The 17,462-nt window shown below is 48.8% G+C and overlaps 7 protein-coding genes across 7 annotated transcripts; 2 read left to right on the top strand and 5 right to left on the bottom strand.

Annotated features, from left to right (window-relative positions):
* Nucleotides 1–441: 441 nt before the first annotated feature.
* On the bottom strand, nt 442–2,817 carry BKA55DRAFT_568642 (BPG-independent). The gene is made up of 4 exons (XM_046192847.1): nt 2,581–2,817; nt 1,992–2,344; nt 1,552–1,933; nt 442–1,496 (listed from the first exon to the last, which is right to left on the bottom strand). Exons 1-4 carry the CDS (start codon nt 2,609–2,611, stop codon nt 685–687), a joined length of 1,578 nt encoding a protein of 525 aa, XP_046049372.1. The 5' UTR covers nt 2,612–2,817; the 3' UTR covers nt 442–684.
* Nucleotides 2,818–3,284: 467 nt separating this feature from the next.
* BKA55DRAFT_511519 (RNA polymerase II transcription mediator complex subunit 9-domain-containing protein) lies at nt 3,285–3,731 on the top strand (the record flags this gene model as incomplete). Its single annotated transcript, XM_046187716.1, has 1 exon — nt 3,285–3,731. One exon carries the CDS (start codon nt 3,285–3,287, stop codon nt 3,729–3,731), a length of 447 nt encoding a protein of 148 aa, XP_046049371.1.
* A 209-nt stretch (nt 3,732–3,940) lies between these two features.
* BKA55DRAFT_511799 (tubulin binding cofactor C-domain-containing protein) lies at nt 3,941–5,198 on the bottom strand (the record flags this gene model as incomplete). Its single annotated transcript, XM_046187745.1, has 4 exons — nt 3,941–4,144; nt 4,194–4,871; nt 4,929–5,089; nt 5,150–5,198. 4 exons carry the CDS (start codon nt 5,196–5,198, stop codon nt 3,941–3,943), a joined length of 1,092 nt encoding a protein of 363 aa, XP_046049370.1.
* A 2,032-nt stretch (nt 5,199–7,230) lies between these two features.
* On the bottom strand, nt 7,231–10,962 carry BKA55DRAFT_512191 (N-acetylglucosaminyl transferase component-domain-containing protein; the record flags this gene model as incomplete). The annotated part of the gene is made up of 11 exons (XM_046187784.1): nt 7,231–7,539; nt 7,594–8,153; nt 8,209–9,334; nt 9,387–9,512; nt 9,676–9,768; nt 9,832–9,958; nt 10,143–10,146; nt 10,572–10,662; nt 10,714–10,787; nt 10,834–10,871; nt 10,922–10,962. The coding sequence occupies 11 exons, from the start codon at nt 10,960–10,962 to the stop codon at nt 7,231–7,233; spliced, it is 2,589 nt and encodes an 862-aa protein (XP_046049369.1).
* Nucleotides 10,963–11,482: 520 nt separating this feature from the next.
* BKA55DRAFT_512468 (uncharacterized protein) lies at nt 11,483–12,833 on the top strand (the record flags this gene model as incomplete). Its single annotated transcript, XM_046187809.1, has 2 exons — nt 11,483–11,674; nt 11,727–12,833. 2 exons carry the CDS (start codon nt 11,483–11,485, stop codon nt 12,831–12,833), a joined length of 1,299 nt encoding a protein of 432 aa, XP_046049368.1.
* Nucleotides 12,834–13,052: 219 nt separating this feature from the next.
* Nucleotides 13,053–14,075, bottom strand: BKA55DRAFT_539616 (galactose mutarotase-like domain-containing protein; the record flags this gene model as incomplete). The annotated part of the gene is made up of 1 exon (XM_046190159.1): nt 13,053–14,075. The coding sequence occupies one exon, from the start codon at nt 14,073–14,075 to the stop codon at nt 13,053–13,055; it is 1,023 nt and encodes a 340-aa protein (XP_046049367.1).
* A 471-nt stretch (nt 14,076–14,546) lies between these two features.
* BKA55DRAFT_568626 (ferric reductase like transmembrane component-domain-containing protein) lies at nt 14,547–17,443 on the bottom strand. The gene is made up of 2 exons (XM_046192846.1): nt 14,806–17,443; nt 14,547–14,699 (listed from the first exon to the last, which is right to left on the bottom strand). Exon 1 carries the CDS (start codon nt 16,951–16,953, stop codon nt 14,998–15,000), a length of 1,956 nt encoding a protein of 651 aa, XP_046049366.1. The 5' UTR covers nt 16,954–17,443; the 3' UTR covers nt 14,547–14,699; nt 14,806–14,997.
* Nucleotides 17,444–17,462: the final 19 nt, after the last annotated feature.

The raw sequence follows: 17,462 nt of genomic DNA, 5'->3' as shown, positions 1-17,462 counted from the left end.
TGGCCCAACAGAACAACATTCATGACACTCGCACTCTCGATGTACTACCCTATATGTTAGGTCAACATATGAAGTAGCTCATATTGGATCCCCAGTTGTCAGGAAAGGGTATTATTGTTATTTAAAACTAACGAGATGACTGGCTACCCAATTTCAATTTCTGTATCATAAACCGAACTTCATTTACAGAAGAAATCTGACTAAAATTGCCTTGGTGGGAACGTACTAGTCAGTACAGGCTGGACTAATTGCTATAAGTGTTTCGATGCTGTTTTCCTCATATAGACTTTATTAGGAAACAAGCAGAAGCGGTGTATTGATAGGGTTCATTTATCAGTGCCTTGATCTGCCCCTTCTAACACTGGTGTTCTATCAGTCGATTCTATAGAAGGTTTCATGGTGGACTAATTTACTTGACATTAGTATGGAGGCAGGCAGGAATCTGAGAAACAATGTTGTTCGTCTCTATTGCTGATCGTTTTACTTTTTTAGACTTCCGACTCTATGTCTATACAATCCAGCATAACTTCTAACCCTTCAATCCTCAACTCCAGAGTCATTGCATCGACTCACGCGCAACAATAACCAACAACCCACAAATCGCTAATGCCACATCCACTACTGCTACACCATCCCTAGGGACTCTGTATTTTAGGTACAATTTTTTCATCATGGTCATAATTATTAGGCTTTTTGGAGAAGAGACTTGCCAGTCATCTCCTCGGGCTGAGGCAGACCCATGGCAGCAAGGACGGTAGGGGCAACATCACCGAGGACACCCTCGTCAGTCTTCTTGAGGCTCCAGCCCTCGGGGTAGTTGGCCATGAGAAGGGGCACCTTGTTTGTGGTGTGGCTGGTCTTGGGCTTGCCGTCAGGGAACTTCATCTCCTCAGCGTTGCCGTGATCGGCAGTGATAAAGAGGACGTAGCCCTCCTTCTTACAGGCCTCGAGAATCTTGCCAATGGCCTTGTCAGTGGCCTCACAACCGATGACAGCAGCATCGTAGACACCAGTGTGACCAACCATGTCAGGAGGGGCAAAGTTGTTCATGACAAAGGGGAACTTCTGCTCACCCAGACGCTTGACGACCTGGTCGGCAACACCATCTGCAGACATCTCAGGGGCAAGATCGTAGGTAGCGACGGACTTGTTGGAAGGGACCAGATCCTGGGACTGATCGCGGGTCTCGAGAGGGAAGACCTTCTCAACACCACCGTTGAAGAAAAAGGTGACGTGAGCGTACTTCTCGGTCTCAGCAATGTGGACCTGCTCAACGTTCTGCTTGCCCAACCACTCGGCGAGGACGTTGCCCATATGCTGGGGCTTGAAAGCAACCTCGAAGGGGTAGTCAACCTTGTACTGAGTCATGGTGACAAGGGGCTTGATCTTGGGGTACTGGAAGTCGGGAAGAGGAGATCGATCAACATCGCCAAGAAGTTGGGTGATCTGGCGGACACGGTCGGATCGATAGTTGAAGAAGAAGACGGTATCGTCATCTATACGGTTGTTAGAGGTTGCTTATGAAACGTAACTATTTTAAAATGAACTTACCCTTGATGCGGCGTTCATCGCCACCAACAATGATGGGAGTGAGGAACTCATCCCTATCAAGATCACCGCCGCGCTCATATCGAGCCTTGACGGTAGCAACGGGATCCTCAGAGGCCTCACCCTCACCAAGGACAAGACCCTTTAGGGCAATCTCGAGGCGGTCCCAGCGCTTGTCGCGGTCCATGGCAAAGTATCGGCCAACAACGGTACCGATCTCACCGATGCCAATCTCCTTAGCAGTATCAACAAGCTCCTGCATATAGCCAGCGCCGGACTTGGGGTCGGTGTCACGGCCATCACCGAAGAAGTGGATGAAGACCTTGGGCACACCAAACTCCTTGGCGGCCTTGAGGAGGGCGTAGAGGTGGGTTTGCTTGGCGTGCTGCTCTGGTGTAAGTGACTGATAGTAGAAAAAAGGATTTGAATATGATATGACTTACCACACCACCATGGGAGACAAGACCGCAGAGGTGTAGTCGGCCGTTTCCAGCAGCAGCGCTCTGGAAGGTCTTCTTAATAACATCGTTCTGGCTCAGCTGGCCGTTCTTGATGGTCTGGTCAATTCGGACAACATCCTGCCACACAACGCGACCAGCACCGATGTTCAAGTGTCCGACCTCAGAGTTACCCATGAGACCCTCGGGAAGTCCCACCGCTAGCGATGAGGCCTCGAGCTCAGTGTAACCCTTAGAGTCCTTGTAAAGAGCGTCCATGACGGGGGTCTTGGCGTTGGTGATGGCATCGCCATCTTTGGGGCTGTCGGCAGAGGGAATGCCCCAACCGTCAATGACGACTATAAGAATGCAAAAACAACATAATTAGCCAGGCCAATTCCAAGTATATGAGGACAAAACACAATGTAACAATCCAATCTGGCCGCGACGCAATTGGCAATTCCTGAGCGACGAGAGTAGTCGTCTTCGAACGTTGCTCAGGATAACGAGCCATTGCAGCACTGTTGCTATCGCGATCGCGGGGCATGAAAATGGGTTTGTTGGAAATTGGAGGGGGCGGGGCATGACGACGTACTGAGGCAGGCTTTTTGATCAGTCTTAGACATGATGACTACTGTTTGTTGGGTTTTTTTTCTTGCACTGAAGCAATGAAAGGAAAGAAGAAGGGGATCAGGGAAAAAGAAGAAGAAATAGACGAGGTATAAAGAAGAGGCTCTAGTAAGATAAGGATAAGACGGAGAGTAACTTGGGCCTGTCTTGAGTAAAAGAAATGATGCGTGATTTGATGGGCCCAGACACGACAGATGATTTTGCAGGGAAACACGTTGTAGTGGTGGGGGTTTATGTCATGTCACTCACCAGCCATGATTTGTATCCGCACTATGCGCACTCACTACAAGAGCCCGTGTTATACCGTACAATGATGAGATCACACTGTCAGCCTTTGACCTTTTTTCCATCTCTTTCGGACCGTCAACCCAACAACAAAACGGCCCATCGGCCCCAATCGATCTTTTCCATTTGCCCACCACCATCTGCGATAAACCTCGACGCTATTACGGCCTTTTATGCAAGGCTGAAGGAATCCACTCGGCCTATTTCCCCGAGCTGTATGTAATAGAGATACGACACCGTCCGCATCTCTCACCTTGAACTACCTGTCAACATCATACTACACCGCATCCACACCTACCTCGCCTGATTCTCTCTCACCACCCTTCCCGAGCGAGCCTTCAAGCGGTCAAAGCAGAATCGAGTCATATCATAAAACGACAGACCATGTCTCCATCATCTGCATCTGCGCCTGCATCTGCATCTGGCCCACACCCATTGGCCCTCCCGCCCACGTTCTCTCCAGATACTCTAGACGCCCTTTCCGAGCTCTCCCTCGTCCTCGCCCGCGTCCGCGCCGGTATTCAGTCGTCGGCTGGAATCACTACCGAGCCTGCACCGGGGACCACAGGCCACAACGCCCCTGGACCTACATTGTCTTTCAAAGATGTCCCTGGAGCAACCGATGGCCTGAAACACAAGCTGCAGCGTGCTCGCGCGCAGGTCCGCGAGCTCCCGGACATGGACCGATCCATCACTGAACAGAACGATGAGATCCGTGACCTTGAACATCGCATCGAGAAACAACGAGCATTACTCCAACGACTAAGAGACGAAGCCACTGGAAGAGATCGAAAAGACGAGGTCAGCGCTGGCGACAAGATGGAGTCATGATGGATGACCGGTATTTGAATTATGATGAGTCACCTATGTTCTTGGGGCTTATTTTTAGCGGGGTTGTCATCTTGGTTCATCAGCAGGGTGTTTGGAGTTTTGTATAAAACAAAAGAATTCATAATTGCGCGTTACATTCTACGTAATCCCGCGGGCATAGGGCTCACGGCTGGGTAAGAGGCTCATCCTTTAAGTGTTCATCATGATCGTCACCTCCGTGGAATGCCCAGCTTCTTCAAGGACTCCTCCACACTGACACCAGGCTGGCCGGGGACGACAGATCTCCAAATGTCATCACTGAGCCTCTCGTTTTCTGACAGAGTGGTCCAGTTAGGACTGTGACCAGCCTTGAGCCACTTGAAGTCATCGACCTGATCCCACTGGTTTTCGTCAGGCTCCTCAGCGTCTGTCATCTATGCACTTGTCAGTCGGGCTATTCGAATATTGAAGATCACATCTTACATAGACCTTGGGCAGCGGTGCAAATCGCATGCCAGAGCAGTCCTCAATAATAGGATGGCTTCCACAGTGCAGGTAGATATCAACGTTACTGCACTCATGAATCCGCACTTGCCTGGCCACAACAACTATAGTGCTGTCAGACACTCCTGTGATATGGACTGCGCCGCTAACGCGACCCCCGATGATGAGGCTCTTGGACACGTTCTTAATAGCGAGGCCAGGGAATGCTGAGCCCGAGGATGTTGGGATAGACATGTCGATAATACAACCCTTGAGATCAGTGAGACTGCCCGAAGAGGTGGCACGGGACGCCGAAGACGGTAGAATAATGTGTAGCCCTGAATGATTCGAAATGCTAATATTCTTGGCCGCCGAGAAGCTGGGCTTACGAAGGGAAGATGCGCTGGGTCGAGCCATCTCTTCATTATAATTTTTGTACGTATCCTTGGACGGTAATTCACTGAGAGTGTCTTCTTTTCTCACCGAGGGAGGATTGGCGATGTTGGACGCAATGGTCGTGTCATGCTTGGTTCGAGAATGACTTCCAGGACTAAGACGAGGGTCGTTCTCAGGAGCGCCCATATCAACGTGGTCAGTCTTACGACGAAACTGGAATTTTGGCTTTGGTGTGATTTTGGTCAGGGTCTCGTTCAGCTTGTCCTGGAGGGTCTTGATGGTCTTCCGAGCATGTGAATATTAGTCGAAGCCGCGTGTCAAAGAAGCCAGCAGTCTAACCTCAGAATACTGTTTTCTATCATAAGAAGGAGTATAGTCGGCAGCATCTGACACTTCGTTTTGTAGCTTGGCGATGCTGGCTAGAATATGATCAATGGCCTCCTGGCGCTCACCACCGACACTAGCAACGGATGGTAGCTCATCGATCAGGTCTTGGAGTACTACGTCACATGGAGGTTAGGCAATGGAGAAGATTTGAAGACCTAAACATCCACTCTCACCTGTAATACTCTCCAGGAAATGGTTATAGAAACGTTGCTTAGGATCCATGGTAGCTGATTGAAGAATGACCTGGTGGGTGGCAGCCCAAGGGTCGTGTGGATGAGTTGCTCTTTGAACCTGTGTTTCCATAACGAACAGTGTCAATATGAGTTGCTAGTTTGAGTACCCTTCTATAAGCTCTGCTTGGAAGAAATGTGAAAGATGATGCAACAGAAGGAATGAGAAAGCGGACGAGAATGACTTTATACGGACGCAGACATAATCAGGCGAATGGGAATAGTAGTGCAATTGACCTATGACAACAATAGGTTATGAATCAGAGAACTGGGAAACCAATGTCACACTCTGATGAGGACGTAGCAAAGGAACTCTGGGCCGAGGATGATCACTCCAGGCTTGGAGATATATATGCATGACAGTATTAAGAGCCCGATAAAAAGTGTCAATCACTTACCAGGAAGTGAAATAAGCCGCAGCAGGTGATGCCAATATGCGCCTCTAGTTTCTCCTACCCCAGAATGCTGCACTGCTACCCCTCGTCTCCGTACGACTTTAATAATGCTTCTTCAGCCTTCAGGGTCACGATTTGAGGTGTAGTCGAACCAGCAGCTGGTAGTGACGTCAATGCCGCCTGATGGGGCCAACGAGAATGGGAAGACGCTGTTGAACGTTGGTGATGAGTGGAGTAGCCTGCCCTGAGCGGTTGGGGGATAGTCTGTTCGAGATGGATGGACGGGATGAATTGGTGGATGGTTCGGCAGGACAGGTATTCGTTAGTGAGAAATTGGCGGGCGTCACAAGGCGTGAGACGACGAGGACGAGGTGTTAAGTGTGCTGCAAGCGTGGTGTTGTTGCCAAACGGTGGCACCACTATAAATCGTTCAATCCTTGAGAGCTGGGGTTGACCGTACTTCGTTAATAGTATGGTGGAGAGACTTGGAGAGGGTTCTGGACCTTGACTATGGTGGGTCAATGCCTGTTCTCCAAGTTGAGGAAAGCGATGAAGAATTGGAGAACACCTGAGAACGTCGTCCACTCGTTGTTGGAGTGGGCCGATCAGGAAGCCGAGAAGCCTATGTAGTACATCAAGACTTTAGAGGGGACCCTTGGAGATTCTGACAAGATCTTGTTAGACCCTGTCTATTGGTGTCCTGTAAGTCACATCGCCAGCCAACCATCAACAAGCTTGTCGTCATTGTCAGTCTGCGAAGACGTTTTCGAACACAGCAATCGTATGCCGTAACTTATCAACTTCTTCTGGTCTCCGCCGAGGAGAAAACAAGGTTGACGTTTTAAGGGTCTGGGGGTCGTTGAGCCTTATCTTACATAGTTCAACGCCATGCAGCGTGGGGAACAATGGTGGTGTTGAGCATTGGGGAATGTTACATCATTGGGTAACCACTTCTGAGACGAAAGCAATGCGAATGTCGTGGGCTTTGGCCTGAGAGGTCTTTATGGTAACTAACCAAGTCAATCTATGGGGTATTGTGGTGGTTTACCGGGTACCTAAGTTTGATCATTTTCAGCCCGACTTGCTCAGACACAAAAGAAAGCAGGTACAGCATGACGGCCAAGTCGTATGGACTGTACCTACTACTATACTAAGTGCGTAGTAGGTAAAGTAAGGTAACCGACCTTACGGTACCTTGCCTTACTAGGTACGATTTGGGGCCTACGAGGGCCGTGAATCCGGAGAGGTGGAGTTGGAATAATGAAAGTTCCTGTGATATTTCACGCGTGTAAGATTAGAGGATGGAAGCAACTGCAACCGAACGGCATAGCCGATTTACGGTGTGACGAGTGCCTTTGCCTTTGCCTGATCAAAACTTGCAGTTCATGACGATCACCAGATTACTTGCACGATACGAGTCAGAACAGATGCCCGCAGGGACTTTTGATTCCTGAAAATGGTGTAACACCAAAATTAGGTCTCGATTCTTTGATCGATGCCCAATTACCAGATCTGGCTGTCTCTCAGTTGACTATCCCGACCTTTCACTTTCACAGCAATTCTCTATAAAACTCAATGATAATTCTCGCCATTATTCATTACTACTCAAGCAATTCTCATGTCTATCATTCATCTAGCCCGTCCATTATTCGCTGAAGTTCTTCTTCCTGTATTGGGCAATGGTGGTATGTAAGGCAGCGGCATTCGCTTTGTTGGCCTTGTCTCTGTATTCAACGCTCTCCACATCTCCCAGATGGTTGCCCGACGAGCCGGCAACATGCTGTATTGTAGGCTATATAAATTCTTGCGGTTGATTGGCGGCACAAACTTGCCCGTCAGCAAGCAGAAGAAGACTTTAGGTGACAGGTAGTGCTTTCGAATGCGATTTGCCATCTGGAAGTATTGGTTGAACATGATTCGAAACGTCAGAGGAATCGACTAATAGTGGTGTTAGCGTGCTAGTTTGCATACGAGCAATCGGAAACTACACACCTTGAGATAGATGACTGATGTAGGCGGCAACCCGTCAGCATTGTTCGCTTTGTCGTGCCTATAGTCATGGCTATCTCGAAGCTCGAATCGTATACCACCTGGAAGTCTCCTTGGATCTTTTATTCTCAACATAAGTGCAAACAATGGAAAGTGATTTAGACATGAAAGAAGGGTATCGAAGCCAGCCTTTAAAGAGATAATAGCCATCCTTGCGATGGCAAAGTTGAGATAGAAGACGGCAACTGTCGGCAAGAGGAAGAAGAGTAGCGTAAAGAGGATGGTACCAACAAGGAGTTGATCCAAATCGTAGTCGCAAGAATCAATACGGTTGCGAAGAACGTTGTGTTTCTTGCCGCGGAAAAGATGAAAGAGGGACTGCAGAATGGTGAGTTGCCAATGATATATCCGCCCGGATGCTAGGTAGAACGAGTAGATGTGAATAGTCAGGGTGGAAAGCATATCAGAGAACATGGCAATTGGCATGCTGGCTCCGGCAAAGGAGGAGAACCCTATGAACCACACCATCTGGGGCAATGCTGGTGTCAAAGTCTCGATACAACCTATAACTTTTAGTCAGGAAAGGTATGGATGGTTGAGGGGCTTCCCAAGACTCACTAGACCAGTAATCGATGACCCAAAGGAACAAATCTCCCAAGAACGCTGCCAGTTCACCATTGAGCTTGAGACCAGCTGGCCAGCCCATAAGCCATGATATGCTGCTCTGAAGTGCGTCTACAGTGTAGGTTTGGAGTAAGTCCCCGATTTGCTCAGCAACCCAGTCTGCATTCTCAATTATGTATGAACCCAGAGCAATTCCGATGATGACATCGTTGGCAACAAGCCATAAGCTGTTATAGAAACGGATATAATCTGGATGGCTAGTAGTAACACTGGCCCAGTTGTTTTTCCGTTGTCGCAATGTCATATACTGCATCGGCCAATAGCAAAACTGTTGTAGTCGTATCTCAACTTGTTGTGCTGTAGCCGATATATCTTTCAGAGCTGCATAACCAGGCTTGGCCCGGAATTCAAGCAGCAAGAGCAGCATCTCTGCTACAACGCGGTGACCCATAAGAACAAGAACAAAGGCCTTGCGTATAGTAGGGAAAAGATAGAGCGTAAACCATGTCCACAACTGAAGGATGACATAGTTTCGCATTGTCGATGCGGTCTCAACAACCCTCTCAGACACACTAAGGCTTCGTCGTGGTCTTGATCCCAGCCGTCCCACATTTTTCTGCAATGTCTTCTCCAGCTCCCAAGACCAGTTTATCTGATTGATGATTTTAGGCAGGGCCCTGTCGCGCGCAGAGGGAACTCGTTTGAAAATGGTGTGCTGCTTGAGCTTCTCAACTAATTTGCGCTTCTCTTCCTTCTTTTGGCGCTCTCGAGTCTCTTGTTCCCCTTCTGACACTGTGGTGTCGCCTAACAAGGAGCCATCATGGCCAAGCGCCAGTGCAATCGGATTTAGCGATACATATTGCATCCCCTGGGGCTGAGGGCGATCGTATAAAATGAGTTGTACGCTGACGGCCTTGGCGCATGTGATTTTTGGTTCCCTTGGATTTGAGTTCGTCGTAGCACAGAACCAAGAAGGGTCTGCTGCGGCTGTATCGATGGCATTCGAGAGGCCAAGGACATGCATTGAGCTATGGCCGCACATATCGGTAATCTGGCTAGTTGGGTGAAGTTCGCTGCGGAATAAAGTACCGGCTTTGAGATGGAATTCGGTGTTTCGTGCCTGGGAACAGTTAGCATACCCCTGCTGTCGTATTGCAATGCGCCAAACAAACATCGACATCTTCGAGGATGGCCACAACAAACACATCCAATATAGAATTGCGCCATCCCACCACGACACCAGGGCGATCGGACTTGCGAATGTCCGTCGGCCAGAAGACTCTCATCAGCCCATCATGCTCTACCATGACAAGCAACTATGTCGACAAGGACAATATTCTTAAAATGAACCACGTCTTCTGAGTTGTTCCCGCGCGGAGACACCAGTTCCTGTTCCTCTTGGATGCTGAACAGATATTGTTAGCCATTGTCAGCGGCTTCGGATGTTATAATCGAGCGTACCAGATTCGTTTCTTTTCTGGCTAGTAAGACGGTCGGGGCGCAAATGGAGAGAAAGAGGACAGATAGTGCAGCAAAAGCTTTTGCTGCGCGTGTCTATGTAGTTATAGGTTAGTCCTGTAAACAGTTGCGTAAGAAGGAGGGACATGGAAGACTCACGACAACACCGTTTTCCCAAGCGAAAATGGCAAGCTCATAGAGGCGAGTGACGAGATCCCAACGGGCAGTAATGTAACCAGCGACGAAGATGCCGAGCGTCAGAATGGAAAAGGGGTGCATAGAAGCGCTATTCCTCGTGGCAGTACATGCCGTCCTCTGGTGAAAGCTTAGAAGATATAGTCTATGCCAAGCTGTCGTAGTGGGTTTGCTGGCGGGACGAGGCGAAAGTTGACCGTAGGTTCGCAAGGTCGATAGTCCTATATAATAACGAAAAGACTGGATTATCGGCGTCAGAACTAACGAAAGGAAACGGGACTCAGGTTCGAGAAGGCATTGCCAGTCCAATGAAAGAGATCGAGTTGATTGGTTCCCCTTGCACGTTGTTCTGTCCCTGAAGAGCAACATCGAAAGAACTAACAGTGGGCCGGCCACCCATCATTTCGAGATCACGTGGATGCGGCCTGATTCCGCACTCTTCAAGGCGATGACGATGGTCGGCAAAAACGATAGGAGCAAGATATGGAACGGGGAGGAGGATGCGAAGCAGCAGAAATTATATGGGAGTCGAGTAGAGAGTGTACATATGCATCAGGTATATCCGGGGCTCTTATTCGCCTAAACTCTGAACAATCATCTTTTCTGCATTTCCGGGACGCCATGCTCGCCAGTACACGATATATGTTATTCTTAAAAGCAACATTAGTACGTTGAAGGACATAGGAGGTAGGAGAGTATCATACTTCTCGGCCCAAGGTGCTTTAGATCATTCTCTTTGTTTTCTTCTCGGGCCTCTTCCACTAACTTATCCACACCTCGATCCTTTAGAGCAACCTGTGGTAAGCTGTGAGCAACAAGAAGCCTTTTACCTTAAGTAAAGAGTACCTTAAGACAGTTTTGGTATTCCTTGAACATGTCTGCACATTCCTTGTTGTCCTTTTCCTGGCCTCGAAGGTATTCTACATATTATTAGCTGAGTGCCACAGCATGGCTCGAGACACATACTTTCGCTGTACCATTTTAAGAAACACGTATCGTACCGCCTAGAATCCAGTAAGATGGAACTCATATCCATTATGTGAAATGAACTTACTCCTTAACCTCATTGCACTCTGGCGATAGTGAAGCTGACATTTTGAACTGATGGTGGTTAATGATGTAAGATTGTTGAAACATTAAGAAATCTAGGGTGCCCCGGAGTTAAAGACGCCAAGCTACACCTATCATAGTAGCCACTCCACAAGGTAAAAGGTTCTATTCAAGAGAGAACAGTCTCGATATATGTCCATATCAGATACCTTGATACAATAAGCCACCGTACGAGCATAAATCAAGGCTAAGTGAGCCTTTGTTTCCTCGAAAAACAGAGAAACATTGACAATTCCATTGTGTTCATGAATGTAACAACCTCGACTGAGGAATGGAGTCATCACGAGCGCGACAAGCTGCCATTGGTCGAAGCTCTCCCCCGCCAAACAGAAGTCTCCACAATAAACATCCAGGCTCACTCTTGGCCTGTCGCGTCTGAACGCGACTCAAACAGAACACTCGACTTCTCATTGTGAAATGCCATGAACCATCAGATCACGTTTTTTCAAGTAACCTCGACAAATATCATTTATCAATTTAAAACCACTTCGGAGTAAACTCAAATATGGCGCCATCGGAAGATGAAATTGAGCAGGCACTCCTCGATGCCACTTATCAAGTCTATCAAGCTACACCAGACGAAACCACTGTGAACAAGGTTCGCAAACAGACTGAAGAGAATCTAAGCCTCGATGAAGGATTTTTCTCAAATGCGGAGTGGAAGCAAAAAAGCAAAAGTCTGATCAAGGAGCGAGTGGTATGTTTGGCTTATGAACGACGTCCATATCATAAACTTACACGGTATTTAGGAGAAACTTCTGGATGGATGGGTTCCAGACAGCAATAAAGATGCAGGTTCCGATGGAGAAGACAAAACTGGTGTGAAGCGGTCTTCTCCTGATGCTGAATCTCCTCAACCAAAGCCCAAGCGCCAGAAGCGCATCACAAAACCCAAAACAAAGCCAAAACCAAAGTCAAAAAAGGCAAACAAGAAAGAGGAGTCTGATATTGAATCTGATCTTGAGTCTAAGCCCAGTGTATCCAGCGAACTGAGCGAATTAAGTGATCTCAGCGAAGAGGAGAAACCCCAGAAGAAGCGAAAACGAGCGGCGCCAAAGAAAGCAGCACCAAAACACAAGTCCAAAGTAGTTAAATCCGAAGAAGAGGACGAAGTGGATGCGGTCAAATCTGAACCCGAAGTACTGGGGGAGAATGACGATGAGGCTGAGAATGGTGAACTTACCAGTGACAAAGCAACCACTTCAACAAAACCACAGAACCCAGAAGACGTAGAGAAGGGTTCCAAAGAAGATGAGAACAAGCCAGTTGTCGACGAGGAAGAAGAATATTCTGATGTCATCGATGAGCCAGTAAAGCCCAAACGCAAGAAGAAGGAAAAGAAGGAGGCAGGCAGCAAGCCAGCAAAAGCTACCAAGGTTGCCGCAAAGAAAGTCACTACATCTGACGACCCCAACACCGAGGAAATCAAGCGACTGCAGGGCCAGCTTACGAAGTGTGGTGTTAGAAAGCTTTGGCACAACGAGCTGAAGAAGTACGGCAATGATGCCAAAGCGAAGATTCGACACCTTAGGAAGATGCTCACTGATATCGGAATGGACGGCCGCTTCTCAGAGGCGAAGGCGCGCGAAATCAAAGAGAGACGGGAACTTCTGGCCGAGGTCGAATCTGCGCAGGAAATGAGTGCTCTTTGGGGTGTAGAGGGCCGTGGTCGTGCAAGCCGCAGTAAGAGCAAGAGTGCCAAGGTCGTTGAAAGCGGCGGTAGTGATGCCGAAGAAAACGATGGAGACGAGAATAATGATGACGAAGAGGACGAAGAGGAAACGTATGCTGCGAGACGCAAGAGAGCAAGGGCGGATTTGGCGTTCTTGGGTGACGATGACAGTGACTCTGATTAAGCCTATGGGTATTCTATGCTTATGACTCGCCTGTCTATATTGACAGGATGTAATTTAGGAACATCGAGACGCATCACGACAAGCTGTATACAAAACGAGGTCTGGGAATAGCAGTGGTCTGAGTTTTTTTTTTTTCTTCAATTGTCTTACAATAGCTAGGCGTTAAGAAACAGCGTCTATTTAGCTGATATCCTTTTTATCTTTAGATTGTGATCCAACTCAATCGGCCCATGCCTTGTATACGGTTCTGGCACCGTATGTGTCACCCTTCTTGAGCAGGACCTGGTTCTTCCACTCAGGTACATTGGCAGCGTTAACATAGCGAGCAGGCTCACAGCAGAAACCGGCACGAGCACCACGAGCAGGCAGACCGTTGACGGCAGGCACGCTAATACCGGCGCCGGTGTAGATCTGGAAAGTCGGCTCGGTGCTGTAAACCTCGAGGTTCACGCCGGAGCCAGAGTGATGGGCCTTGACATTGAGGTTGAGGGGCTGGTTGCGGGTGTCCAGAGGTACAGAGGAAGGGTCTGTGTTCAGGACGAAGCAGTGGTCGATATTGGGCTCCTGGGGGCCCAGGGTGAAGGTCTTATTGGCGGTGACACCAGGGAAAGGCTCGATCTTGCCTGTGGGAATAAGATCGCTACCAACAGCCAGGTAGTTGGCTGTAGGCAGGGTGATATCTGTGCCAGCAATAGTCTCCTTTCCGCTGGGGTTAAAGTAAGAGTGGTTGGTCATATTGATGACGGTCTCGTCAGCGCCACCAACGAGCTTGGCCTCGTATTCCATGGCGAGAATGATGACTTCCTTGCCATCGACCTTTTGTGTGCCAGTTGTGTAAGTGACAGTGACTTCGACGGTGCCAGGGTATCCCTCGTCACCATCCTCACTGGTAAGTGTAAAAGCAACACTCTCGCCGCCCTCAAGTCCCTCTACACCTGGAACTTGGCGAGTTCCAACAGGCTTGGGGCCGTCCCAGACGCGGCTGCTCCAGCCAACCTTGCCGCCATGAAGATGGTTCTGTCCATCGTTGGCGGCGAGAGTAACTTCCTTACCATTGAGGCTGTCAATGCGAGCACCCTTAATGCGGTTGGCGACACGACCAACAGTCACGCCAAAATAAGGGGAGTTATGCTTCTCATAGTCCTCCTGCGTAGGGAAGCCCTGAACAATGTTGATGCCGTTGACGACAAGCGACTTGATAATGGCGCCAAGGGGCAGGAAAGAAATGGGAGCGTCAGCCATGATGGATGATCTCACTAAAGCCGTTTTGTATATGCGTGAAGACCAGTATTGATAAGGATGGTTATATGAGGGTTGAGTGGGATTTATATCACACCAACCAACCTAGCAAAGAACGAAAAGAACAAGTAAACAACAAACGGATATGCGCTGATTTGGGATGCGGCCAGGTTTATCTATTTGGTATTGTCTGCACCCAGCAGCAGACTACATATGGGGATAAATGGGATAGTTGGAGGACCCATCATGACACTTCAGGCTAAACTGCCAATGGAAACGGAGTCATAAGCCGCGGGGTCTTTTCATGGCAAATATGGAAGAACCAGAATCCCACAACGTGACGACGGCGGTATTCGGGCCAGCTCGACCGAGTGTGTGGTGACTTGAGTGCGGGGTGCGTCATGGGTGCTCCATTAATACCACGTAGTGAGTGGTGCGGTTGTAAGCGATGATTTGGTAGTTCGTTATTTGTGCAGTACTTATCACTGCGTATCGTCATGAGGCTTAAACTGTACGTATGTCGTTTCCTACAAATTAGGAAGGTTCGCCTGTGTCCATGCTTTCACACATATAATGTAATATTGTGAAGGAGCTAAAAGTTGCTCGTGAAGCTTAAACATGATCGCGGTAAGCTCAAGTCCATGGGTTCCACAACCACGGTGTTATTGTTCACATGTGTTGAGAGACTGAAATCATGCCCAAGTATCACAATAGGCTAATTTATAAGGCACAGACAAATCCTTGAGTTTCAGATGTTCTTCATGAACAACACGTATGTACTTTGACGCTGTATGCACAAACTATCCGTTCGACCCTTTTGTAGCCCTGAAAACGCCATCTAAATGCAAGTCGCTAGAGTGGTATCTCAAAGTTGCAAATCACACAATTCCAAACAATGCTTCATTCCTGGTCTTGCATAGACACTCTACCATTCCAGACGATCGTCACAAATCAGCTTAACATCGAATCGCTCGTTGCCGTTCCAGACCTTGTTGCCTGAGTTGCACCCAGCCACAATCGTGCGAAGATCACTGATCATTCCACCGGGGCCACTGGCAAATACTGTCGTGGGACCAGTAATGGTGTTGCTCACAAAGTCGTTGATGAGCTTGGGCAGGTTAGGATGTCGGTCCTCGTCGACAATACCGTTTCCGATCTTAGCAACGGGGATATCGGTGCCGCAAGCACAGCCTTCTTCTATCACGTCTGACGATGATGATGAACCGACTTGCCTGGTAGCATCTGTGACATCCTTCTCGTCACCGACCTCAAGCTTCGAGCTGCTGCTGGAGTCTCGTGTAGCGTAGACGCGGATCTTGAGATTTAGAGCCTTTCGGGCCTGCTGCAGAAGGTCCATCTCCTCCCGAATCCATTCAGCGTCAGCGGCGTGGCGGATGGCCCAGATGAACTCAATCTTGCGGTCTCGGGAGATGGGCGATCGTGCGAGTTCAAGGAGGACAGGGAGTACATAGGCGATACCAGTGCCACCAGCGACGCAGACAATATTGGTGTCAGGTGCAACATGATCCATTGTGGTCTCACCATAGGCGCCAGTAAGAATGACAGAAGTGGTAGCTTTCTCAGAGGCCGTGAGCTTATTAGCAACCAGCTCAGCCATCTTTTTGGTTTCACCGCCCTTGGCGCGCATGATGTACGAGTGCTTCACAATGCCCTTCTCAACGATAGGAGCATTTATCGGAGTGAAGGGATGTGATTGCCATATGCTGCTCTCAGTGAAACAGAGGAAGTAATGCTGTCCAATCTTCCAGGGGTCCTGGTCGTTTTCAAGGTCGAATCGAAGAATGTCACCATGCTCAGCGTCAGGGAACCTGGTGATAACAGCTTGAGCAGCTTGGAAGCCCATGTTGCCTGAGGGGAGATGATGGTAATGCAGATAAGCGGTACGAAGCAGTCGGAATCCACGGTCAGCGAACCAGAACAGGAGTGATGGAAGCAAGAAGCACTTGAGCTGCTTCCAGTGACCCCAGCAGGCACCAATGTAAACCATGGCGAGGACATAGTGAGACTTGCGGAAGAACTCGTATCCTGTTACGCGAATTCCCCAAGGAGTACTTCCAATGAACATGAGGAGTAGCAGAATCATGGCAACAACACCCCAGATCATGTATTCCTGGACGATCCACTCGGCGGCAACCTTAGGTTGAGGCTGATACAGACGGACCTCAACGACAGTCCAGGCAATGGTATGAAGGGAACCCTGAAGGAAAATGATATAGCCTAACCAGCGATGCAGGAAGATGAAGCTCTGGTAGGGTACTCCTGTGATCAGAGAAAGGACAGATTCTCTGCTAGCCAAAAGGACAGACAGAGGAGTCAGGGCATACGCTAGAATACCGATTCGGTCAGACCAAGGACCGAGAGTAGTGCGAATGTTGTAGACTCCGGGCATATCTTTAACGGGAGTGACCCATTTCTGATAAGTCATACCAACAAAGCTCCAAACAGTGAGATATCCCACGAGGGACAGCATGACAGCAACCTGAAAGCGAGTGGTACGGCCAAAGATGGTCCGGCAAGCATCCGGAAGGAGGTATTGTCGTGTAAACGAGCTGAGACTGCTGCGGACCTTTGTGAGACCGGCTTTTGGGTTCACTCCAAGAGTGATAGCCGGAGATGAGGGTTTGCCGACATGTCGAAGAATACCCCATAGGAAGAAGACGGCGAGAATAGTAGCCCAGAGTATTCCAGAATAGAGCATGCCTAGATCGTGGGCATAGTAGACGAGATCGAGATATTCGCAAGAACCCTTATCGTTTGTGCAAGGGAGAGCGCGATCAGCATATCCCCAGTGAGGTTCCAGGGTTTTGGCCTCGCTCATGTTTTGGATGTGGCGAGCATCCAGCTGGTTGTGAGACGCCATCGTGAAAGTTATAACGGCCCTGCTGGCCTATGGAAGGTGTAGAGATAATGTTAAGAGGCAATTGAGTTTCTCATGGACTTGGCGGGACAACAGATCAACAGATGAGCGATCTACAGCTATCTCATGTGTCACGAACCATGAAGAGAGATGACTGTTGAGTATCAAGACTAAAGTAGAATGAAAGACGTGATGCCATTAGATACAAATAAGAATCGACCCATCGGTCGAGTCTCCACTGAAGAACCAACCGCCGCCACGGTCTTGACGACCTAGTATGAGCATGTTTGAGGTCTGCGAGATAATCGGGTACGAAGTGATAATAAGGTCTACTTGGCGCCGGGAGCCAGGCCATATCGGGCAATTGTTTCCTGATTACTTGCTCAAAACACCCTCTTGGAGATTGGCCGGAACGGCCCTGATGAAGAAATGATACCCTGAGATAGAGAGAAACATACGAAGCTGAGGCAGACGAGAGACTATTCAAGAGGAGTTGAGCAGGAATGAGCACG

The sequence above is a fragment of the Fusarium redolens genome, assembly GCF_020744475.1.
Source record: "Fusarium redolens strain MPI-CAGE-AT-0023 chromosome Unknown BKA55scaffold_8, whole genome shotgun sequence".
NCBI classification, from domain to species: domain Eukaryota; kingdom Fungi; phylum Ascomycota; class Sordariomycetes; order Hypocreales; family Nectriaceae; genus Fusarium; species Fusarium redolens.
Note: the sequence above shows the minus strand (reverse complement) of the source record. Positions and strands in the feature narration are given on the sequence as shown.